The 27,304-nt window shown below is 37.7% G+C and overlaps 1 protein-coding gene across 1 annotated transcript in view; it reads right to left on the reverse strand.

Annotated features, from left to right (window-relative positions):
* GRIP1 (glutamate receptor interacting protein 1) overlaps positions 1 to 18,655 on the reverse strand; it is a 416,635-nt gene extending 397,980 nt beyond the window's left edge. The window contains exon 1 of the mRNA XM_070947983.1: positions 18,601 to 18,655. Within this exon, the coding sequence (XP_070804084.1) occupies positions 18,601 to 18,655 (55 nt within the window). The remainder of the gene's footprint in view (positions 1 to 18,600) is intronic.
* Between the last annotated feature and the right edge of the window lie 8,649 nt (positions 18,656 to 27,304).

The raw sequence follows: 27,304 nt of genomic DNA on the forward strand, positions 1-27,304 counted from the left end.
TCAACCAGAAGTGTTTTTCTCTTGCAGTTTTTCAGATGAGAAAAATCTCAGTAAAATATTCTCAGTCCACTGCTTCCACAAAAACATGTCTTCATTATAACACTGTGTTTGTCTAAAGAAAATGCATCCAACCAGAAACGGTCAAAAGATCATAGCTGTTAGAAAACAAAACAACAGACTACTTTCTATAAACATACATTTCAAAATTCTACTGAATATTTACATATTTGAAGATATATATCTGCACATTGTACCAGTTATGGACTATTTATTTACTATATATCTATATATACTATATATCTTACTTGAACTTTTATATTGAAATATAATTTGAGCCATTGATTTCAATGGTACTATGCAACAAAATACATCTTGAGGAATTTAATGAATTCCTTCCTTCCTTCCTTCCTTCCTTCCTTCCTTCCTTCCTTCCTTCCTTCCCTTCATTCCTTTCCTTCATTCCTGTAGATAATATATAGTTGAATTAAATCATGCACACAAAGAGAGCACTGCAACTTCACATCCATGATGAAAACTACGCTAAGCATATTTTGTAATATGGCAGAGAGTAAAACAACAAAAATCAAAAATAAACTCCAAATCTGGAAAGTAGTTGATAGAAATGAATGAAGTTAGATTTTTCACTCATATTTGTGTGTGAGAGAAACACTTGTGTCAGGGAACTTGTATCCAGGCACTAATTGCTCAATACCATATTTCCAAAATGGCAATATTATATCTGTGAACAGAATTACATTGTAGTAGGAAGTCCTATTCTGAAAGAGAGAGAGGGAGAGAGGGGGGGGGAGGGAGGGAGGGAGAGCAAATTGTTCTCCATGGAAAAAGTAGAATGCATCCATCTAAATTATATTTGACCATTTGAAAAGTGGCTAAAATTCATTTCTAGAGAAAGTGGAAGGGGGGAAATGGCAGGTGACATCAACAACACATAGCAATATGAGGAATAGCCAGAGATAGTTCTGTGAGAGGGCGTAAGAGCTGACAGCTGCTAGCTTCCTCATTAAACTAAAAGGACAACAGTGAAGGTAATTACTAAGAGCTTTAGCATCTGGCTTAGTGCATTTGCTTAACTTGCATACTCAAGTTAGATAAGGAAGAATTAGATTATTAGTCAAATTTGTTTCAAACTATTCTCAGAAAACAGCTCTATTTAAAATAGTTAATACATTTTTTACTTGAAATAAAAAATAGTCTTTCTATTATTGAGGAAAAGGGGGGAAAACAGGACAAAAGTGGCAACACTGGAGAGTTTTTAGAGACTCTTTTTAAGGAAGTAGCTGATTATTGTTCTGTTACACTAAAGAAAAGAGTGAGGACCCAGGTGTACAACTTAGATTGCTGCTTGTATTGTATTTCCCCCTTCAAATCTGCTTTAGAAACTAATGAAATATTTATATGCTAAACAAAAACAGTTGGAATGTGCATATTGAATTTGCATTTCCAAATTATTTGCAAAACGTTATCTGATGTAAAAATTGATGTTCAATATCTTCTTTGCTACTGTTATTTTTATCACCTTAAAACAAGAGCTGTTAACACAATGTTCAAGTTGGATTACTATTTATTTTTATAAATGGTCTATCTTTGGAGACTGTTAGTTCAAATACAGCAGTAAAGCTATTAAATGGAATATATCCATGATGGCTAACCTTTTTGCCGTTGCGTGCCAAAAGCGGGGGGAGTGCGGGGGGGTCACGCACGCACGTGCTCACACCCATAATTCAATGCCTCCCGTGCCCCGCCCCCCCGTGCATACACATGTGACCCCCACTGTGCTCCCGTTTTGGGCCTAGCGGGCCTTCCTGAAGCCTCCAGAGGCTGGAAACAGCCCATTTCCAGACTTCCAGTAGGGCCATTTTTCGCCTTCCCAAGGCTCCAGAGGCTTTACTGGAGACTGGAGAGAGTGAAAATGGCCTCCCCTGCCCCCCAGAGGCCGGAAACGGCCTGTTTCCTGACTTCCGATGGGCCCAGAAGGCCCATTTTTCACTCTCCCCAGGCTCCAGAGGCTTTCTTGAAGCCTGGGGAGGGCGAAAATGGCCTCTCCCACCCCCACCCCGGAGGCCCTCCGGAGGCCAGAAATGGCTCGGTTCCCGACTTCGAGTGGGCCTGGCAGGTCGCCATCACAGGAATATATCTTTCCAAAACAAAGAGAACTTTATTGGCCACCAATTTGATTCTTAAATATAATTCCAGATTATTGTTTTGATCTATTTCAAAGGCTCAGAGTTTGAAAATATGGTACATAAAGAATAGCTACTCCAATATAAACTTGTTCAATTAAGATCTTTACCAGTGGCAATCCTCAAAGCAGAGATGGAGATGCAGAGTACAGAGGGACAAAGTGTTTTAAATCACAGCATTTCACTTGCAAAATTACTTTGTTCACTTCCATGAGCAAGTTTCCATAGATTTATAAAAACATAAGATCCATGCAGGATCAGTCCAAGTTCTACATCAACTTTATCAGACTTGCTATCCTCCAACGTGAAACTCAATATCTAGAATTATCAGCAATAGTTAAACAAACTAATGGTTTCTAGGACTGAATACTGGTTAGTGAAGGCTGTCTTATATGGCATTCTGTTCCCATCATGACAAAGACAAAACTCCTGACCAGGATACTATACACTCTCCTGTTCCTATTTCCTTGCAAATTGTACTGTCTTGGATGTTAAAAGTTACTATCTTCCATAAGTCTGTCTAGTCCTATTTTAAAACTGTCCATGTTACCAGTAATCATAGTTTCACTATGTGCTATGTAAATACCTACCCGAGTTGCAAAATTACATTGGTAAATGTGGATTAGCTAATGCTTAAAATGAGTGTCTGTGAGCCAGTTATCCACTTGAATCTCTTGTAATCTGATAAGGGCTATGACTACCACCATATATTTTGTGAAGATTTTGAGTGGTATCACAGTCCAAACAGAAGACTCCTAAACTGGAATGCCTGAATCCCTGCAGCCTAGCTGAGGAATTCTTTATGGAGGTAATAAACAAGAATATGGAAATATTCATCTCTTAAATCCATTATGAGCTGCTGTCAATCAGGCCCTTCTATCCCTTTCCCAGGGGACCACTACGACCTGCCCCAGGCACACCAACACAATTTGGAGGGAGTTGCAGGCTTAACTAAAAATAATGGCCATTAATATAAAAATCAAATTAAGCGACACAATAATATAAAGCATTAAACCTTATGGTGGACAATGTTGCTCAACGAAAAATAACCCAAAGACTGTTCTTTTGGCCAAATGGCCCCTCACTGATCCTGTTGGTAAACATAAAGGCCCAGTCAGAGGCCTAAGGAGATGTGGCAACTGGGATAAGGTCCTAGGCCAGTTATGGCTAATTTTTTTGCCATTGCGTGCCAAAAGTGGGGGGAGCGTGGGGGGTCGCATGTGCCCCCACCCATAATTCAATGCGCCCCACGCATGCATGTGCAACCCCCCCACGCTTTTGGCACATGATAGCACTGTGGGCCTGGTAGGCCTGTTTTCACCCTCCCCAGGCCCCAGAGGCTTTCTTGGAGCCTGGGGAGGGCGAAAACAGCCTCCCCTCTCCCCCCCTCGAGGCCCTCCGGAGGCTGGAAATAGCTTGTTTCCCAACTTCTGGTGGGCCCGGAAGGCCCGAAAATCAGATGGCCGGCGCGTACATGTGCGCTGGAGCTGAGCTAGGGCAATGCTCGTATGCCCACAGATATGGCTCCGTGTGCCATCTGTGGCACGTGTGCCATAGGTTCACCATCACGGCCCTAGGCCTTCTTCGCTTCTTTAGGGTGGCAATCTCTCTCTCTGAAGGACTGCAGCCTCTTTTCCTCATAGGTGTTCCTCAACACTTCAAGGTGTTGGTGATCACCTTTAAAGCGCTCCATGGCTTAGGGCCAGGGTACTTACGAGACCGTCTTCTGCCACCAATTGCCTCCCACCGGCCAGTTCGCTCCCACAGAGAGGGCCTCCTCAAGGTGCTGTCGGCCAGACAATGTTGTCTGGCGACCCCCAGGGGGAGAGCCTTCTCTGTGGTGGCACCTACCCTCTGGAACAATCTACCCCCAGAGATACGAGTGATCCCAGACCTCCGGACTTTTCGTCGGGCCCTTAAAACCTATTTCTTTCAGTTAGCTGGGCTGTCCTGATTTTATGATGGGTTTTTAAAATTTGAAATTGGTTTTAAAATTGAAATGTTTTAAATTATGGGCCAAATTTATTTAATTATTTTAAATCTATTTTAACTTTTGTGTATAAAGTGTTTTACTTTTGGCTGTTCACCGCCCTGAGTCCGAAAGGAGAAGGGCGGTATAGAAATCCGAAAAATAAATAAATAAATAAATAAATAAATAAATAAATAAATAAATAAATAAATAAATAAATAATAGTAGCTTCAAATGTGTCCTTCTCCCTAGCACTACATTTCCCAGCAATCCTGTCCAAGGCTCCTTCCTGTCCTAATTTCAGGGGAGAGGCCCCAACCAGCCAGCCTATCAGGAAACGCTGCTAAGGGAGCAAGCTACATGAGCAACATTCTCAATTGCAGGATTCTAGGCTGAGCCAAACCAAGCAGATCTGTGAAAAGCTATGGCACCTGACAAAGAAGTGGCAGTAAAATCTGCTACTTACTTGGCTGCACTGATTTGTTGTTTTGACAAGCAAAAATCCTTGGCCTAGAATAGAGTTGCTGGATCACTTATTGTCAAAAAGAGGGAGAAAGAAACTATCTTCAGACACACATCTTTAAAGATGACAGCCTGCTAGACGGGTCTCCTGGTAGACAATTTGAAATAGTTGGATTGGTGCTATACAGACACAACAGCCCATGACAATAAATTTCCATCTCTCTGTGTCAATCTGTGCCATATGGCTTCCAGATCAAGTCTTCCCTGAGGCTGCATTAACCACAAGTGAATTCAGCATCAGGTACTGAAAGAGGAATTTTTTTTTGCTATAGTTTATATCAACTTTTCAGTTTCTTATTAATCACTGGTATAGATGCCAGTTTTTTCAGATTTCACCTTTGGCCTTCACCTTCAATAGTTGTAATATTATTGAAATTCATGTTCTCAATGTACTGCTTGAAAAACAAAATACTGCATTGGGTGCAGCCAAGTCCACCTCTTCTATTTTGGAGGTTCAAAGTATTTGCAAATTGAAGTAACTGTTCCACATAATGTTGGTTACCTTCAACTTTATTTATTTTTTTCTTTAAAAAATAAAAAGGCCACTATCTTGCTCTGCCAGGCTGTTCACCTGGCCATTGGACTCCATGTTTCCTCTGCTGCCGTGCCATGAAAAATTGCCCAACGAGCCTCCAAATTATGGCCAGCCATCCAAGTAATCTCAAAAAGAGATGATCATATCTCTCTGTTTCCATCACTACTGAATCCTGTCTCTTCCACTGGCCTAAAACACCTTCCAAAGTACCACTGGTAACCCTCTTCAGTCTGCACATCATCTTCCCCATACTCAAAGCCTTCCCTAATAATGAACCCAAGACCCAAACATATACTCTGGGACCAAAACAAACAAAAATGCTTTCATGGTAACTGATCTCCCAATACATTGGAAGGTTATTCTGAAGATCATCACTGAATTTTGACTGGCATTTTCTTCATTTGAAGAGAGATCTTATTCTTCCTCAATATTGTCAATGAGTAGTAAAGTTCTGTGGGTGGTTGAGCTGGCATAAACGATTATCCTGGGGCTGTTATCCTGTACAACAGAGGAATTTAGGCATGAGATGTAATGAGATAATTAATAAGGTGCTGGTGGTTGTGCTGATATCATAAACAGGCCAGCTGCATGCATTTTCATATTAGGTATTAATACGATGCAATTTGTTCCCACCCTGTGACAGTACTGATGGGTGTGTGGCACCTTTTGCTTTTTATAAGAGTCAAAATAATGGGCTCTGGGATTTTAGAAGGCCATGTCCCATTCTGTCCAATCCAAAAACATTCTAGATCCTTGATGGCAAGCAGAAAATACATAAGCAGTGATGAATCAGTTGGATGGCCTAACCTTAGAAGGAGCACCACTTATATCTAGTTTAAGGTTGTAATAAATCTAGTGGGTTTATCTCAGCACTGAAAATTCCATTCAAATTTCACAGATTCGTCTGGCAGAAAGCTTTCAAAGAAAAGGTCTTGGTAGCTACCAGTTTGGGGACAATCTGGGGAGTTTTGTAGCAGCTTTTACATATGGGAACTGTCCCAGTGATTTCACTGAGATCAGGCTTATTTGTTGGTTTACTGATTATTTCAATTCATATGGCCGTCCTTTTGAAATTTATGACTGAGTAGCTAGTAGCAGTTAAAAACTCAATAAAACAACAGATAACAAGAGAAACAATGTACACATAATTGAAAGCTGAGGTAAAAACGAAACAACTTAAACATCTTTAAGACCTTATGGAAGATCAGCAGGGTCAGGGACAATCTAAATTTGGGGGAGAGGAGAATAATGTTCCAAATGGTAGGCACCATGACAGAAAGGAATGTTCTCCTGGTACTGAAAGATGGCACTCCCTAATACAGTATATGGGACCAAGAGTATTCCTCTCCTGTCAGTCGTAATGGGACAGGAAAATGTAACTGGAAAAAGTCAATCTCTCAAATACTTTTGCTCTATGAAGGGATTTATAGGTAGCTACCAGTAGTTTAAATTGAACTCAGACACATATAGACAATCAATATTGTTCACAGAGCAGCTGTTTAACATGTTTAACATTGAGAAACATGCATAACTGGATCAAACCTGGGTTTCTTGGGATTGTTCGTAACAGTCCTTCCAGGTTCAGCTCCCTCTTGGCATAACCAAACGTCTCTAAACCTCTTTGTCCAAACCTCAATGTTCTTCAGAGCTGAGAATAGGAGGTTTCAGACTCAACTCAAGTCAGCATCTGCTACGTCTATGGCAGGAACGGTTAAGTTTCTTTTTCCATGAGCATGATTGTGGGGCCCTGACCAAACAAACAGCCTGTTTATTGGGATGTTTTCTCCAATCCTCTTCTTTAAGAATGAGTGACTAGGCCATGATATCAGAATTCACCAGGATAAGAAACATTAGAGAAGAAAAAAGGGTTGTTTATGGGAAGTTACTGCAGCATAACTATTAATCTGTTGGGGAAGGTTGCTCTGAAACCAGGAAACGTCCGTCTCTGATTTCCCTTTCACCTTTCCACAACAGCAATGAATCTAAACAGCACGTACAAGACAGCCTAGAGTTCGAATGAAATAGCAAGGCTAGGCATAAAACTGAAAACATAGAAGTGGAGGCAAGCCCATTACAAAAGAGATTTCTTAAATCTAGGGAAGGGGGGAAATGTGAGAGATTCAGAAAAACTCTGCCTTAATTATGCTAAATATAAGTTGATCTGAGAAAATTACTTTGGCAGACTTTCTGTTTCTGTTATATTACTCTATTAGCAATAAAGATGATTCAAGAAACCCAGGTAGTTCTTGTTTCCATGTGTAATGCATAGCCATTATGCACTCATTTGTATTTTTCCTCCCATTTCTTTTTTGAGCAAAACTGAAATTTTCTAAAGAAAACTTTTTCTCATTGCTTTCTTGACATTACTTTTGAATCTTGCTGGCAATACTTTGGAGACAGTGGTACCATTTGCATGTATAGTATATAAGTGGCTGAAAACTGCTTTAAAATCTTCCAAACGTTGGTTTGTTTAACTTTTTTTATATCAGAATTGTAGCTGGCTTGTTACTTAACATTGTTGGTTTTGATTATGTTATAAATCATCTTGGAATTTACAGTGAAGAAACTATATATTTCAGTGAAGAAACTAAATATTCATATATCTGTAAATTATAGAACTTAATGTGCACTATTATGACATATAGAGCAAATTCAGTGCAAAAAGTCCTAGAACAAGTATTTCTATCCTTTTATCTCCAGAGAAACTCAAGCTATAAATTAAAACCAGAAAACAAAGCGAATGGAGAATACTACTTTATTGTTTGAAAATGTAAAAGAAAAATGCAGAAAAGATTGAAGCTCAGAATGGTAGGTCATATATATGCAAATCACTGGAAATACTGAAATAAATAATACCTACTGAAGAGCTTAGGAATGTAAATATCTAGATAGTCTAGGTAGAGGTTTAGTGCATTGCTAACTCTTACCATGTATTTCTTAAAAATCTGAATCTCTAATACTGCAATATTATGCATGCTATTTTTTATTTAAGCACTTAAATAGTTTTAACAAATAAGTGACATTAATTTCAATACATACCCACTAATAGTTTAACATGATGTGGCATAAAAATCATAAATTACCTTCCAGCAAACCTGTTACTGTAGCAATCATTCTAAATGTTTAGCCAATCACCTTGCTTTCCTCTAAAACACTTTACAAAAACTAATAGCAATAAATAAACTTACTATAGCATGGGCAAAGAAATCAAAGTATAAAAAATGTTCAAATGGAGAATGGTTGGGATACTCTCTTTGAAGGAAAGTTTCCCAACTGAATTTTTCTGGAAAAAATGACTAACATGTCTTCATTTTAATATTGCCAAGTGTTAAAGTGGAAGTGGGGAATTTCCAGTCTATAGATCGGATGTGGCCTACAGCTACCTTTTCTAAACCTCATCCACCTTGCTTCTGTGCCAATTTTGGGTTAAAATAACTGTCTTCATATGCAACACAGTTTTTTAATCTCCACTGTTCGAATGAAAGGTTTTAAAGCCTAATTACTAGTTGGAGGAGGGAAAAGGGAAAAATCAGAAGAAAGGAGACAAAGAACAAAAGGATTAATAGGGAAAAGAGAGTGAACATGAGAAAGAAAATAAGAGCCATGCAGCCCACAAACTGGTGAACTGATTCCCAACCGCTGGAATGTAGCCATCAGATTGAAAAGACTTTCCCAACCTGAAGTTTAAAAACTATATATTATCTGAAATGCAACCACTCCATTGCTTATATGCTTAAATCTTAAAAGAAAATTTCAGAACAAACAAAACCACAAATATTTAAACAAAACTAAACGCTGTAAATTTGGGTAAACAAATCTTAACAACTTGAGAGTAGTATCTTTTTCCCTTTTTCTTCCCATTGTCAAATATACCCCTTCCCTTGTTTGGATCGCCAGCTCTCACCAGCTTGTGTGGAAGCTTTCTTTTATTTATCTAGGCTCCCTCTAACATACAATAGTGTTCCATCTGATGGCTCTTCTGTGACATTTCAAGCACAATTTGGAAAGAAGAGAGGTTGCTTAATCTTGCTTACATTTTCAGTTATGCGTATGAATCTACTGCTTGAAAAGAGCTAGATTCTAAGATGCAGTGCATAGGATTGGATTCAGAGGGCCAATCTCTTATTCCACGGCTAGGTGATGGACTACTTTCATTGGTAACAGCCACAGATTGAACAATAACCTGTGCAACAACACTGCTGCTAATCTGACACACTCATGTTTCATGTTATAAGGCTTGTAAGATCGTCAGCAGGGATTGCGAAAAACAGCAGATTGCCTAGCCCTAAAGTAATATAATCCTAAATTTACAATATGAGAGAATATTATGGGCAGCAGGTCCATTCCTTATTAGGAATGGATTAGCTATCCTGTTACTCTTCAGAACCATAAAAACATTCTAAAAAAATCAATCCCACCCCATTTTTCAATTAAGGAAATACAGTCTCCTTTAATATCAACAGAGATAGTTTGAAAGTTTCTATGTGGTACAGATCTAATCTTTTGGTGCACTGCTGTGCAGAGAAGAGCTAGCATTCCTGGGCTGCAACCTTCTTCAGCCATATCATTGCCAGAGCTTATTCAAAGGAAGAGGTTAGATGATGCAACAAACTTGCATGTGCTTTCAGTAAGGGTCCGTATAAATTCCCCATCTCTTTTGATTTCTAATAAAATTGGAGATGTAGTAGATAAATGGCTTCAAATGCAATATGTTTCAACATTAGGGGCCTTCTCCATAATCTATTGGAAAAGGCCATATATAGAAATTACATAGGACAGTGGATGATACTATTATTCTCATAAAGCACCACAATTTTCTGAATATTGGTAGAACTGATCTAGGATGTAATCATGCAATACCTAACAACCTTTTGTATATTTAATATAACAACCTTATTATATTATACTATTAATTTATTTGATTCTTTTTATTACTTTTATTGTTTTAAATGTGGTTTTATATTCTATAAGCCGCCTTGAGTTGCCATGGGTGAATAGGCAGCAATATAAATTAAATAAATAAACCTGCAAATATCGTTGGGCTATTAAATCCCATGAATTCTAACTAATGACCATGCTAATTGGGACTGAGGTTTTCAAGTCAAATGAAATTAGTGTAACATATAAATATTACGATTTTGGATGTGTTGCAGCGAATATTGATCCCTCAACAAAATCAACTAATGGTTAATGGTAATCATGCAACAAATGTTTCATAATGACCAATCTGGATTTATAAGTGGGAGACAAATGAAATGTAATGTAAGACAAATTGTAAACTTATTGGAATATTTGGAAAGGAACAACCAAGTCCCAGCAGCGCTTATCTTTTTGGATGTGGAGAAGGCATTTGATCGATTGAATTGGCAATTTTTATTGAAAATAATAGAAAAGTTGCAGTTTGGAGAATATTTTACACAATCTATTAGAGCAATATACCAGAGACAAACAGCACAAATAATAATTAATGGTGGTTTAACAGAAACGTTTAAAATTGAAAAAGGAACAAGACAGGGATGCCCTCTATCATCATTATTGTTTATTTTAACTTTGGAACCTTTATTGAATAAAATACGAGGGTCAAATAAAATAAAGGGAATTAAAATTAGACATCATGATTATAGATTAAGAGCATTTGCAGATGACTTGGTTGTTACTTTAACTCAAACAGTACAATCAGCTACAGGTTTAATGGATATAATTAGCCAATATGGACAAATGTCTGGATTTAAAATAAATAAACAAAAAACAAAGATAATAACTAAAAACATGACAGTAAAGCAAAAAGAAGAACTAGAAAGATTAACAGGATTTGAAATAGTAAAAAAGGTTAAATATCTAGAGGTATATATCACAGCCTCAAATGTAAAATTATATAAAAATAATTATGAATTGTTATGGCAAAAAGTACAGAAAGAGATGGAGAATTGGGGAAAACTACAAGTATCTCTGTTGGGAAGAATAGCAGCAATAAAAATGAATGTTTTACCTAGGTTTCTATTTTTGTTTCAAATGATACCAATACTCAAGAAAGATGAAAATTTGAGGGAATGGCAGAAGGGTATTAATAATTTTGTTTGGGCAGGAAAAAGACCGAGAATAAAGTTAAAAATAATGCAAGATATACATGAAAGAAGAGGTCTTAAAATGCCTAATCTAAGATTATACTATGAAGCAGCTGTCCTAACAATAATTAGCAATTGGATTAACTCAACAGAAGAAAGAATATTGAACATTGAAGGATATGATTTGTTATATGGCTGGCATGCTTACTTATTATATGATAAAAAGGTGGATAAGACCTTTAAAAGCCATATATTAAGGAATGCTTTGTTACGAGTTTGGAAAAAATATCAATATAAGTTAAATTATAAAATACCTATATGGGCAATACCCAGACATGCGATAGAGAATATAAGTGTAGAACAAAAGCAAGAGGTGATTACTTATAAAGAGCTTCTTAAAATGGAAGAGGGTGTATTGCAGTTAAAATCTTTAAATGCATTAAAAGAAGAAAGAATAATTCAAACTTGGTTTCAGTATGGTCAGTTGCAAGCTAGATGGAAAGAAGATCAGAGAATTGGTATCATGCAGAGCGAGGAAAATTTGGTAAAACAAATTAGAGACCAAGGTCAAATGCATATAAAAAGATTATATAATGTATTGATAGAAATAGATTCAGAAATGGAATTAGTTAAGGATTGCATGATAAAATGGGCACAAAATATTCAGGAACCAATAATGATGGAAACTTGGGAAAAAATATGGGTTAGAAATGTAAAATTTACGCAAGCACAAAATTTAAGAGAAATTTTTTATAAAATGTTTTATAGATGGCATTTAGATCCTAAAAAGTTGGCTTGTATGTATCCGAATTTGCAATCTAAGTGTTGGAGATGTGATTGTGATGATGCCACTTACTATCATATATGGTGGACTTGTAAAAAAGTTAAAGCATTTTGGATTAAAATATGGTGGATTATCCAAAATATTCTTAAAAGAAGATAAAGTTTACTCCACAATTGTTTTTGCTGGGTATAATTACAGATTGTACGGTAATAGAGACTAAATTGATTTTAAATTTAATAACTGCAGCTAGACTTTTGGTGGCGCAATATTGGAAGTAGGAAGATTTGCCTACTATTGAAGAATGGACATTAAAAGTAGTGAACCTGGCAGAAATGGTGAACATTTCAGCATATTTGAAAGATCATTCACAAGAATGATATATATCAGAATGGAGAAGATGGATTGATTATATTCAAAACAAATATTGGACTAAAAAATATCAAATAGCTTATGAATGAATAGAAAAATTAAGAGTATTTATATTTAGTTAGGTAAAAGGAGAGTTAAAATGTGAAGGGGGGAATAGGAATCCTTAGTTAATTAGCTTAGCTTAGCATATGATTGTTAATTGTTATACCCTGTATTTTGTTCTGGGAAATTCGGGGGGGGGGGTAAGGAGGGAGGGGGGAGGGGGAAATACTTGTAAAAAAATTTTTTTTCTTTTTGTAAAACTCTTTAATAAAAAAAAAATCAACTAACTTTATGATCTCAGTCTTTCACTAGTTCTACTTTCCTCCTTTTCTCTCATATTTTTCTTTTATTCTCCTTTCTCTCCTAAGGGATTATTCTTCTTGTCTCATGTGCTGTCATCCAGACAGCTGTAAAAGAAGAAACAGGAATATAAATGTTGCTTCTATAAGGTTTTTTATTTCCATTTTGGAGGAAGGTAGAATAATTCTGTCTGGAAACTGGAATGATTATGATTACAACAGCCATATTGGATTTCAGTAGCCCATTCAAATCTAAATATACCTATATAAATTGGGTATGACTCAGGGAGTCATGGACCTTGACATATCTGATCAGAATGTTCATGATGAAGCAGTAATAGTAGCAGCAACAGTTGTTTAATAGAACGGTAACTATATAAATAGGGTATTGGTTCAGGCGCTTGGTTTGGATATGGACTGGGGAGACCCAGATACTAGTCCTACTTGATCTCAGAGCTCATTGGGTGATTTTGAGTTAGGTCCACAATTCTTTCTTTTCCTCTTTCTCTCAATCCAGTCTATCCTCTCAGAGTTATTGTTATAGCGACAAAAACAAGGGGACCAACCCATAAGCTATAAAAAAAAATAAGAAATGCAACAAATAAACAAATTGTGTATTTAAAATACTAGACATATAGAAGTAATCTAACACACACATACACGTTATCATGTATAAATAGCTTATATTTTAATTCCAAGTTCTGCATTTCTCAAGATACCTTATTTCTAAACCACAAACAGGATTCATTATGCATTTGACTCCTATCAGCTTTGATTATCTGTAAATCTAACACAGAAATATCCAAAACAATTTCATTCAATCTGATTGGAAGGAATATTGGAATGTCAACCCCTCCCCAAACCCAATTCTTTTTTCCTTTCTTCTTTTAAATGTCATCTCACATGTGCTTTAGGCATAAATACAGTTATGTATTTAGTTTAAGAGCATAAGTAAAAAAATATGGGAAAACGCATGTCCTGAATTTTAAAGATACATTATGATATACTGATAGTTTTTACTTTTTAAATGTAAAAGTAATACTTTTAGTTGTGATTTTTGATTATCTTTGGTGGGAGTGTGATTTTGGTACTGGATCTATTTGACCTCTCAACAGCTTTCAATACCATGGTCAATAGTATTGGGGACTGGGATTGGGGGGGGGCACAGTGTTGTCCTAGTTTACATCCTTTCACTGATGCCACTTCTAGTCAGTGTTGATCAGGAGCGAGGGGTCTCACCCTCAGCCCTTGCTTTGTGGGGTCCTGTGGGATTGGTGCTCTTTCTGCTCCTATTTAACACTTACATGAAACTGCTGAATGAGAGCAGGGATGAGATATTATCAGCAGCTTATGTTATTCATTGAGCATCTCGGTCTGTGGTAAGTTAAGTTTAACCTCCTGGTGCCTGGAGGCTGTTGAGGTCTGGATTGGGAGCAACAGGTTAAAACTGAATTTTGGCAAGAAGGAGTGGTTTTAAATCCAGGGCTCCTTTGGACTTGGGAGAATTACACCATCCTTGGTCATGGATGGAGTTGCACTGCCCCAGACAGACCTGGTACATAATTTGAGTTATCTTGGACTTGTGACTCCTGCTTTAGTAGCAAGTGACAGTTGTAGCCAGGACAGTCTTTGCACAACTGCATATTGTATGCCAGTTACACCCATTTCTGGACCAAAGGGCCCTTCTCACATACATTAACATCTTGGTCACCATTTGGTCTATTGTAACATGCTATTCATGGGGATGCATTAAAAAGCATCCAGAAGCTTCAATTGGTTCCAAATACAGTAGCCCTCAGAATTTTGGACAAATGTGTACATGTGTCACCTCATTTGGGGGAGCTGCACTGCTTGCCTATTTGCTTCCAGGTGCAATTCAAAGTGCTGGTTATCATCTTTAAAACCTTATATGGCTTGGTTATTTGAAAGACCACGACTCCCCAATTACTGCCTCTCCCCAATCTATCCAACCCATCAGAGCAGGAAGGCAGGGCATGTTGTAGTTCCCAACAGGAAGTACTGTATATCCGGTGGGACCTAAATAAAGGACCTTCTCTGTGGTGGCTCCCTGCCTTTGGAACATTATTCCCCCAGATATAAGAATGGCTGCCACCTTGTTGGTTTTCCACAAGGCCTTGAAGACAGTTTGTCAGTGGGCTTGGGGACCCATTCAGAGCTGCTCAAGAAGCTTGTCCGATTGTGTTGTTAATGCTGTGTTGTTTAAACTGTAGAGTTTTAATATTATATGCTGCCTATAGCACTGTGTGTGAGTCGGGCAGCTATATAAATCTGTTTAATAAATAAATATGTCATTTGTGAAGCAGGCAGGTTTTATCCCAGTAGCTAAATTACAGACATACAGTAGTCACTATAATTCAAATATTTTATGCACAGCATTTTTCTAAAAAATATTTATTTGCCTTTCCAAATTAAAAAAAAAAGATTAAAATTGTTTCAAATATCTTTACATTATTGAATTAGAATTGAGGCTGTGATCTTAAATATCTTAGTCTAAAATCTAATAGGAATATACACACACAAATATATACTTAATTCAATTAAAAGATTCAGTTTGGAACTTTAGAGCCAGAATAGTATTTTCCTCCCTATTTTTGTTCAGGAAAAAATGTTCTACAATAAGTTAAACTCGGACTAAAATGTAAATATATATATCTTCATTTTATTATTATATATTTGGTATTATTTTTAATTTTTTAATTTTCAGTATGAATTGGCAAATGTTATGTAAATGCATAAGCATTTTTTTCAAGGCAGAGTTAGTGATAGGCAACTACAAATTATTATGAGAAAAAGAACTTTAGTAGTGTGAACTTCAAGCTGGCTGTTGAATTATTTAGGGCTCTTTCTTATGTGTTAACAATGAAATGCAACTCAATACAGTACTTTCATCCAGCTGACTGAATTTGTTCTATTGAAAATGATATGGATGGAATTCATTCTCTCTTTCAGACACCTTTTTCCAAGCACCAGTTAAACACATTTTTTTCATTATTTCAGTTTATTGTATATCTATTGCCCACAATACATCTACATATATTTGAAATAAGGAATACTTATTCTTTGAATAAAACAAGTTGGCTTGATTTCTAAAACTGATCTTCAGAATAAAAATATTATGTACTAACAGCAGAGGGAGTTATAAGCAAACTGGCTCTGAATCAGAATTTAACTGTATTTATAACTGCTTTCTAAATCAACAAACACCACAATGAAATTGGATCTTCATTTCATGTAAACTCAAGTTATTTTTCTGAGGGATTTTTAAATATCTTCTCTCATCATCAGATCCCAATTCACACCAATTTATGTATTTTGATCATTTTATCTATTCCTTATATAGGGAATATTATATTTTGGTAGAAAGAGGAACAAATAATCTAAAACAGCACTATACTGATTAGTGAAGATGGAGCATTATAAATGGAACTATCTCAAATCTCAAACTATTCATTTATACCAAGGAGAAAAAAATAACAAAAATTGGTAAAATGTGCTATAATTGCATAAACACAAAACAAAAATTAAGCAAACAAGGTTCTAAACTGTTTAAAAAGATTATACCTATTAGTTCAAAAAAACATATAAAAATATAGCCAAACCAATTGTTGAACTTCATTACCATAATAAGAAAAGAATACAGACAAAAATAAAATACAGTATTATCGATCCTGATTTTTATGCACAAAATTTATTTATTGCCTTTACTTTATAGAAATCTTTTGGAATATTTTTCTCCATGAAAAATTAGCTGTATCATTTTGTGACATTACGATCATCCATTTTTTCCAAATGATTTAACTTCATTCAAATACATATTGTTTTTGCATTAAATTTATTTTAGGCTGCCAATATGGATTAAAATTCAATACATTTAGTTTGGGTAGAAACAAATAGGATTTCATTGATTACCCTATAAATGAAACTTAAATAATCTCATTATAGTCACATCTTAGAATAACAGAGTTGGAAAGGACCTTGGAGGTTTTTTAGTGTCCAACCCTCTGCTCAGCAAGGAAACCCTATACCATTTCAGACAAATGGTTGTCTTACAAACCAAAGATCCCCCATGTTAAATAAACTGCACATTTTGATCAGTAGTATATTTAAGCCTGCGGATATATTATACCACAGCCTAAATTATGCAGCACTCACACACATAAATATTACAAGCACACAGTTTGTATAAAGTAAACCAAGTGGCTTCTGAAAAGCTGTTTGAATGAACAATACATTCAAAAGTTTGTTGATTTTGAAAAATTACCAGAAAACATCAAGGCCAATATGTTACAATTATACAATGCAGTAAATAACCAAAGCAACCACATATTTACAAACAATATTTGCTGCAATCAATTTGTCTTTCAATAAATTTGCTTACAACCTTCCCCACCATTCAGTAAATCACACTGCAGCTATTATTGTTACAGTAGGGATAAATTATGAAACATTTTTTTCAAAAAGTTTTAGCAATTCCAATTTTTCCTGAAGATTGAGCTCTATATGTAATTTTTTGTAGGTATTTTGCATGATTTCTGAATAAGCAATACAATATACAGTCTTCGGAGATAAATGATAGTTTTGCAAATTTAATCAAGACTTATTTTTACTCTTTCTGACACCAATACATGGTCTTTCTTTTCAGATAGTTTTTAACATGGATGAATCACATAGCTCAATAATAGCAGTTAATGAACATTCTTCCCTAACCTGCTTAATAAAACACATTAACTCCATAACACTTAAAAAGTTAAGTAGAGCCTATTAACTGAAATCTGTAAATTTTCTGTTATCTGGATTTTCTGTTGGCTACTTTAAGGCTATGGATACAGAGTAATCTCTTGTTTCAGGACAAGTTTTTATTGCCTGATGGGCCAAGAAAGATTCCAGCTCAAAAACAGGAGCATGGTTTCTCCAAGGTTCTCTGGTGCAACTTTAAAAATCAAACATTTAGGATCCTGAATATCTGAAAAAAAGAGGGATTCCTTGAAATAGTGGAAAATCTAGAAATCTGAATACTTTCAGAAAAGCACAAAATCATTGTTTCCTTGCTACAAAATCTACTCCTATAGGAAGCAAAACCCCAAGGAGTGTGCCAAGGGCCAAGAATCTCAGAATCCATAATTTGTCCAGCACCCTGTTGGAGCGTATCAGAGCAGATGCCCTGAACCAAAGGCTGATCCGTTTGAAAGGAAAATCACAAACCAGAACGGAGGTACTTAAAACTCTCCTCCCTCGTCACCCCCCCACCCCCAAAATCAGGACAATTTGGAAGCCTCGTTGCAATTCCCTAACCAAACGCAGCTTCTCTCTGTCTGTCTTCAGTATTGTATGGAAGCTATTAGAGCCCCCCAACCATCCCCCAGCAGAGGCTTGAACTTTGCCGAGTCCGTAGACCGCTCAAGGAGATGAATGATATCGAGAGAGGGAGGCCAGGCCCGATAGAGCATTTGTCTCAAGGAGCACCCACTTCTCCCCGCCCCGTAGGAAACAAGGGACGAAGCAAGGCGAGACAAGGCGCCTAGGCAAAGAAAAGTTAACTCGCGGAAGAGAAAGTGGCGCCCCCTCCTGCTTTAGCAGCCCACAGGAGCCTTTGCCGAGACACTCCCCCGTTTGCTGGCAGCCTGCCTCCCCGCCTCGCTTCCCTGCCTCTTGGAGGGGAAGGAGAGCGCGGCACAAGGCGGAGAGCACCTGAGGGAGGGACGCCAAAGGAAGGGGGTCCTGATCACCTCAGCCCTTCCCTGCCGCGGCGCCCTCGAAGCCCCCGCTCTGCGCCCCCTGCGCGCGCTCACTCACCTCTCTCCTGCTCGGCTTGGAGGCAGACGGGGATGTTCTTCTTCCAGCCCGGCATGGCTCCTTCAGGGCTGCGGCTGCTGCTTCTGCTGCGGCTGCGGCACTAACAACAGCAGCGGGGAGCACATTACAGTCCAAGGCGGCAGCGGCGGCAGTCCAACCACCGGCCCCTATTCCCCCGCTTGCACTCCCGGGGAATTGTAGCGGCGGCGGCGGCGGCGGCTCTTCTGGGCAGGAGAAGCAGCGAGGCGGGGATGGCGCTGCTGATTGCAAGGCTGCCTCGGTTGAAGGAAGGTGCTGCTGGGGAAGAAGAAGGAAGGGCAAGGAGGCGACTCCGCACTGTGGCGGGAGGAGGAGGAGGAGGAGGAGGCTCTCCCCGGTTCAGCTGGGGACATACGCGCGCAGAGGGGTGAATGAAACGGAGGGGGGGGGCGTCGCTTGCTTCGCCTCGCCGCTGCCAGCAGGTGGGAGTGCTGGAGTTGCCGGCTGCACAATGGACGAAGGGCGGGAAGGAAGGAAGAAAGAAAGAAAGGAGGAATGAGCCAGTTGAGCTGCTTTCACCGGAGACGCCTCCCCTCGACGCCCGGGAAGACTGGAGACGGGCACCCCGGAGAAGAAGGAGCCGCGGATTGAGGAGGAAGTCAAGACCGCCGTGCGCGCGCCCCCGGTCCCTCTCGCGCCCCACGCCCAGTCGGGAGCGAAGTCGGCCACGCGTTGGGTGGAAGAGACACCCAAAATGTACCCTCGTCCCCTATCAACATTAATTGCTAAGACAATATCATCTCTTCTCCCTCCACAGTCCCGGCTCTTCCCTCGATCTCCTTTCCTGCACCTGAATCCCAACTCTCCTTCGGTACTGTTTTCCGTGTAGTTGGATCTTCAGTAACAATTGCACCTTTATTTCTGTTCGTTTGAACTCGCAGAAAATGCACAGTTTAATGTAGTGCAACACTGCTTTTGACGAATTTATTTATCCTGCCTATCTGCTATATAGGTTTAGGCAGATTACAAGTTCAGTTAAAACAATCATTGAACAGCACGACATAAAATTGCTGTGTTAGTGGAGCTAACCCCTAGAATCAAATAAAGCTGCTTCCTCCATCCAACAAGTGGATAGGATTTGTGCCCCTCAGATCTTACTCACTATTTCTTAGTCCTACTAAGCTCACAAGGTTGCTGTTGTAGGTTAAATAGGAGGAAGGAAGATTAGGTATGTTTGTTGCCTTGAGTTACTTATAAAGTAATAAAAGCTGGATAAAGCTGTAATAAATAAAAAATAGGTGCTGGGGAATTAAGGAAAAAGATCCTTCTTATTTTATTTTCAACAAAATAATTATTTATTCCATCATGTTTTGATTGAATCTGAACTCACCAATCCACAATGCACAATCCTTCCAGAGTTAAATACTTCCAAGGATAACCTAATTCTGCCACTGCAATTGTCCAAATTGTCACTTGCTTTTTGTGTCCAGATGACTGAAATATATAGGACTAGTTTATTTGAACCTATAAGGATTCATCTTCTGTATCCCAGAATGAAACACTTGTTGCTGTGATGCTTCAGGCACAGTTTAATGCTGGACATTGCTCTCTGTCAGTTTTGTATGTGGGATTTTTAAATGAACAAGTTAAAAAAACAAGATAATTATGGTGACTACAGAATATTTTGAAGTAAAACTACCATATTTCCTATTTAGACCTCTAGACCAGGGCTTAGATGCACTGATAACCCCATTCTTTCTACATTGCTGGGGACAGAAATTTTCTGTATCAATTAACTTTCTGTCCCCATTGTTTAGTTTAAATATTTCTCCAGAAAATTTGTGAATTTAATGCCAAGTAATTCAGTCCCTTTCTTTGATTGATTCTTACTCCGTATTATTCCCAAGAAAGTCAAGGTCATAAGATAAATTCTTCTGTATATTTATTGAATGTGTGCATCACTGTGGCTTTTTTGAGTTTGACTCAGTTTCATCATCCTGGGTTTAACAGAGAGGGTTCAAAGGATATTCTGTTCCTCCGAAGTGGAATGATATGCACAGCAAGTCCCTAAAATTATCAATGCCTAAATATATTTTTTTGCATTTTTTAGATTATAAATCAGATGCTTATTAGGTTTACTTCTTTGAAAAAAAAGTTTGACCTAGGTTTTGATTTCATTATTTGTCTTTTTTCCCCAAGAATAATATTACATGATAGAACATGCCCATTAAGAAAAGTAAAGCAAAACGTAAGAAACAAAATATCCACTGCATTCCTAGAGTAAGAGGGGAAACAGTTCTAATTAAAGTGGGATGTCTTGAAGATTAGGATCACAAGGATTCTATGCAAAGTCAAAGGGAACTTCCTCTTATAATCCCTGTTTCCTTTCCAGTCTATAGAAAGTGATCAGGTAGGCACACAATATAGCATTTTCCCATTTTCTAAATGTAACTTCTTATCCTTTCTGTTAAGAATGGGATCTGGTAAGTAGATCTTGGATCTGAATTCCTGGGGAACAGTGGTGGGTTCCTCCTGGTTCGGCCTGGTTCCGCCGAGCCGGTAGCGGTAACGATATGTCACCGAACTGGTTCTCACCCCCACCTACCCACCCCCTGCATTATTCTTACCTTTTATTTGGCCCCACCCCCAATCTATTTCTGCCTCCTGAGTCCCAGCTGATGGCTAGAGGGAAAAAAAACTGTTTAAACTCTTGCCGCAGAGCTTCAAAGGGCCGCCCTACAGCTGATCAGTGTTAAAAGAAAACAAATGAGTAGATCGGTGCCTGCAAAAATAAATGGGTAGACCAGTGCCTGCAAAAATACATGAGTAGATCGGTACAGCTCTGCAAGCAGTTAAAAGCCTGGTAGACCAGTACCTCTGCTAAATCCTAAATAATTGTCACATGACCATCAAGCCACGCCCACAAAATAAGCCATGCCCACAGAACCGGTAGTAAAAAATTTTAGAACCCACCCCTGCTGGGGAACAAAGACAATTGGAAATTGGTAATTTGAATAACTCTTTAAAGAATATCCATGTACTGAGATAATTTAGTGAAATAAACCTTTCTAAGTTTTTGTAATACAACTCCCATCTGATGAAGTTTATAGGGGCTGAAGTCCTGAAATATATAGAGGGAACCTCTTTAAGAAAGATTGCCCTGCAATATTAATTTGTTATTGCCTGATATACTAACATTTGCAAGAAATAAAAACTAATCAGAAAAAATATATAAAGTAACATCTTCTTTATTCTTTATAAAAGCAGAGCATTTGCTCCACATAACTTGTGTAATATAACTTCTTTACATTCCAAATAGATTTTTGTTACCAGCCAGACAATATTTGAACTTCTGCTACAGCAACATAAAAGCAGATTCAGATTCTTGGGCTCATCTTGCAAGCAAGTATATACTTTCACTCTGATATATCATTGAAATAAAATGAACAAACTAGTCACTGTAACTGTTCTGTTATAGGGAATTAATTATTTAAACAACTAAACAATATGTGAACAACCCACTTAATGAAACCATCATGTGATGAGACAGTGTAAAACAATGCATTTGCCTTTGTTGTTTGCAGTGGTGAGTTATATTTCTAATTAGAGTATTAAATGGCTCTGAGTATTGGGGAAAAGGAGAAGGGAGATAAAGGTGTTTAAATTAAATACAAGAATGCTAGGAACTAAAGACTACTGTCAGTATTCATGCTGTGACAATGGATTCTTTTATTGAAAATAAAAACAAAGATAACATCAATGGCATTGTTCCCTATCCTAGTACTCTTTAACTAATTGTTATAAATCTAACATTTAACTGAATGTTATAAATCCAACACATCTGGATAGTATAAGGTTGCAAACTCCTGCCATCAAGTTTAGGAATATATGTGGAGGTTTAGGAGTTCACCATCTGCTTATCTGCATCACTAAGAACTATTAAATTGTTTTAGACAAGCTGCTGTTTGCCCCCACAAGATCCAGGTAAATATTCATAGGATAACATACACAATATCCTTTGTTAAATAAAGAGTCTGGTTTTACTTATTTAAGGTGGCTTTGTAAGTATATGAAATAAGTTATATCTGGAAATTGATATTGCTTTTCCAGTAATACCTGTGGTCTATGGAAATCTGTTGGAGAGATTCAGCAACCGTAGTCATCCTAACTGGGGAGTGTGAGAGCTGTTGTCCAACATTTCTGATGGGCACCAGATTAAAGAACACTGCAGTAGGTCTTTTGATTGATAAATAGAAAGATGTAGATTTAAATAAATAACTTCATAGGTACACTTGCACATTTTTCTGCATGAATGTTATGGATTATGGCAGCCTAAAGCCTAAGTGTTCAAGCCATAATGATAAGATTAATGAATAATAGTTTTAAATGTAATAATGCAAAGCTAAGTCAATTCCCACCTACATTTCACATATACAGTAAAACATGCTTCAACAAAGCTATACTGTATTATAGCCTATAACTGACTTGAGTAGCTAATATTATTTTCTCCTGTGTTCACAATTTTCCTCCGTAATTAACCTAATGCTCTGCATTCATTGTTTGTCTATAAACTCAATTGATTAATACATTCTATTTCCAAATAATATGATAGATTTTAGACAGTAAGCAGACTTTGTTGGAGATATGCAAATATGCACCACATTTTTAAAAAACAATCAAATAATCTTCCTCTGAGGTAAAATGTGTCAAAGGGCTTTTTATTTTCAAAATAACAATGTCTAATTTCAGCTATTTCAGTTCATATGCATTAAGACAAAATGGTAGTGTATAGTCTATGTAACACTAAAATCCAAGCACAGAAGATGAGGTTGAGACCAGTGGTTTTACAGCACTAGAACAGTTTATTATTTTTAAATTTTATTTTATTTATGTTCCATCTTCATTATTTTTATAAATAATTCAAGATGGCTAGCATACCTAATATTTCTTCCTTCTATTATTTACCCCAAAACTCGTGCCTCCCAGTTTTTAGCCAGATGATTTAACCACTAAAGCAAACTGGCTCTCATTTTCAATTCAGGGAGTCTTCCATGACTGAAAGAAATTAGCAAATTTGGAATTTTAAAAGCATTGGGGTGAGTTTCTCAGACTGAGATGTGACTCTCCCATCCAGAAATGTCTGATGTTCTCTATTCTGGTGAACAGGACAGGATTCAAATAAAGTAAACTTGGGCTCAAACTCTTGCAAATAATTGAGTTGTCCAATGTTGCACGAGTATTTTGCTAATTAACTATAAATAAATATAAATCTTTAGGCAGCTGCTGAAAATAAACCATGTCAGCATTTATTGATTGAATTCAATCCAGTTAGCTCTTTCCATAAACTATTAGGCATGTGTAGTCTTCTCATATGCATAGCTGTCAAATCAAAGGAATTCTGAGAGTGGAAGATGAAGAATAGAATGAAAATGTGGTTGCTAAAGCTAGCAAATAGAATGAGATGTGAGGGAATGCAAATTGAACTTTGCATCTTATAGTTGTTGGGTACAATTTAGATGACCCTACATTAGTCTGTAAAGTTTTGATTTGAGAACCAAACTTGTAATTCTGTTTAGCTATTTGCCTGTAACTGTCAACTGTATCAGTCAAATGAGATCAGCTTTATCTGTTCTCAAACCAACAGCAATATAATTCTTACTATGGTTATTTTAAAAAATCCACATGTAGTACATTTTAAGAATAAAATGCTGGATGCCATATAATTTTGTAATCAGTTAATATTGATCCATAATTCAATGCAGCTGTGGAATTGGAGCCTTAGTATTTCACCGGCCAAGTTTATTTTATGTCACAAAATCTGAAATTAGCATGCATTTTGTTGCTTTCTTGAATCTCTATCAGTGCTACATTAGCACTATTATTCTGAGCAGAAATGATGAAAATGTTTTGCTTCTATTAGGTTACAGAGAGAAAGTAACTCTGCATTCTGCAAGTCCTATATAGAATAATATTTAAACTGAAGACCGCCATCATATCATGGTCAAGTCAGGAAATAAGTAATATTAATTTAATCAGGAAGATAAGCAACGGGATAGGATCTAGGACAGAGACAAAACTAGACTGCCTCTGGCCTTAATTTGCAACTTCCAAATTTCAAAGGAGGATAGAAGATGACATCTCCTAGGAAGCTGTCACTTTCTTCAAGGCTGAAAAATGATTTGTCTGTATTCTGCAGAAAATGCATGCTTAGAGTAGTCCCAATCACATTCACTGGAATCAGTAACTGCAGAATCAGCCCCTTAAAGAACTTTTAAATGCCCTTTGAGAATAACCAGAGCAGAGCCAGAGATCAAGAAGAACAGAGAAGTCAGTTTTCAGAAGGCAACAGCTGTAGGAAATACTACTGTAGTCCAGTGTTCTGATGTGAATTTCTGAGTGCATTACTGATTAGTGTATTGTACTTTGCTTCTCTTGGACCTAGAGTGCAATGGAACAGAGCAGAGCAGGGTAGGACAACTAGGAACCAGCACATATATTATTTTTAAGATTGACTTTCACAGTGATTTGACCATCATATTTGACATGGTGAAGCTCTGGTTTTAAAATTTACTGCATATAAAATAATTGAAAAGTTTGTCTTCCTAGAGATAAGGCTAGGCTGAATAAAATGGGGCATTCATGCAGAAACTACTGTGAAACCTTTGATACACAATATCAGAATTAGCCAGTGAGGTAGTTTATTTAAAAAGCTGCCAGCAGCAGAGTGGAAATAGAAAAGGGTTTATAACCCTTTTATGCATAAAGAAAAGGGCGAATGCAGACAGCATTGCAGATACAATGCCAGATTTGAATAGACCCCAAGCACAGTTGCTGATGGGCATCCTCTGAGCTAATGAACTCCCTTCCCACTACTTTCTTCTATATCATCAATGCTCTAGTTGCCATTCATCTTTATCCCTAATTGGCCTTTCCTGGAGGTGATATCATAATAAAACAGGAATAAATCTAGGCAGCTGGCTCATTCTATCTCTCACTATACAGTGCCTGGCATTCAGTAAATATCTCAGAGGAGAAAACATGAGGTTTTCTATTGTTTTCTATTCTATTGCAGCATATAGTTTTCTATTCTATTGCAGCATTCCCATAGTCACATGATCAAAATTCAGATGCTTGGCAACTGATTCATATTTATGATGATTGCAGTGTCCTGAGGACATTTGATCACCTTTTGCTACCTTCTGACAAGCAAAGTCAATGTGGAAGCCAGATTCACCATGTTACTAATTTAACAATTGCAGTGATTTACTTAACAAATATAGCAAGAAAGATAGTTGTTGTTAGTTGCAAAGTCATGTCCGGCCCATCGCAACCCCATGGACAATGTTCCTCCAGGCCTTCCTGTCCTCAACCATCCTCTGGAGTTCATTTAAGCTCACGCCTACTGCTTCAGTGACTCCATCCAGCCACCTCATTCTCTGTTGTCCCGTTCTTCTTTTGCCCTCAGTCTTTCCCAGCATTAGGCTCTTCTCCAGTGAGTCCTTCCTTCTCATTAGGTGGCCAAAGTATTTGAGTTTCATCTTCAGGATCTGGCCTTCTAAAGAACAGTCAGGGTTGACCTCCTCTAGGACTGACTGGTTTGATCGCCTTACAGTCCAAGGGACTCGCAGGAGTCTTCTCCAGCACCATAGCTCAAAGGCCTCAATTCTTTGGTGCTCAGCCTTCCTTATGGTTCCTTATAGCTGCATCACAGCCATACATGGCAACTGGGAAAACCATAGCTTTGACTATATGCACTTTTGTTGGCAGGGTGATGTCTCTGCTTTTTAGAATGCTGTCTAGATTTGCCATAACTTTACTAGCATGTGAAATGAGTGCAATGGTGGGATAGTTTGAACATTCTTTGGCATTGCCTTTCTTTAGAAGAAAGATTGTAAAATTGGGCAAAATTCATTTGTTTCACTTAGCAACAGAAATTTTGGGCTGAGTTATGGTTATAAATTGCGGAATACCTATACAGCAGGGGTGTCAATCTCTATTTCATTGAGGGCTGCATCAGGGTTGATTTTGACCTTGGGGGTCAAGGTGGGTATGGGCAGGGTGGACATGGCCACCTTCACATCACTCATGTCGGGGGTGTCTGTGGTGGCCCGAGCGCTCTGCCAGAGAAAATGGGCTTTCCTTTGCTGTTTCCAGGGCGGCCCCATGGGCCAGATCTAAGCACCCCGGTGGCCAAATCTAGCCCGTGGGCCTTGAGTTTGACACCCCTCCTATACAGGAATATAACTGCTCTGACAGTTCATGCCAGATATTTAATAATTATTCAAATGAAATGTATGGAATCACTAAGACTACTTTGCAATCCTTTTTGAAAAGAAATAAAATTAGATTGAACTAATAAATCTATTGATGAGGGACCAGGCAGTTGAAATTAGCTTTGATGACCATCCACAAATGCTTACATATGTTCAACATTTCCTATTTCTCTAAATGAGGAACTATTCATAGCCAATATTAGAAATGGAACATTTACTTTATATACACAAAGCACATAGCAGAAGCAAATACAATTTTGTACCAAGTACCAAAATTGCAAATCCTACATAATCAACTTCCATAACAACTCCTCTTGTTTTAGACTGCTTCGCTTTTAGTTGAAAATATTATAGTTCTTCATTGCTTTAAAAATATGCCCAAATTATTCCATACTAACTGAGAAATTTGCTTTTGAAAAGAAAGGAACATTTTCATAACCAATTTATTTTGT

Source organism: Pituophis catenifer, unplaced genomic scaffold (genome assembly GCF_029215685.1).
Source record: "Pituophis catenifer annectens isolate HBS135680 unplaced genomic scaffold, rPitCat1.0.hap2 SCAF_7, whole genome shotgun sequence".
In the NCBI taxonomy this organism is placed as follows: Eukaryota; Metazoa; Chordata; class Lepidosauria; order Squamata; family Colubridae; genus Pituophis; species Pituophis catenifer.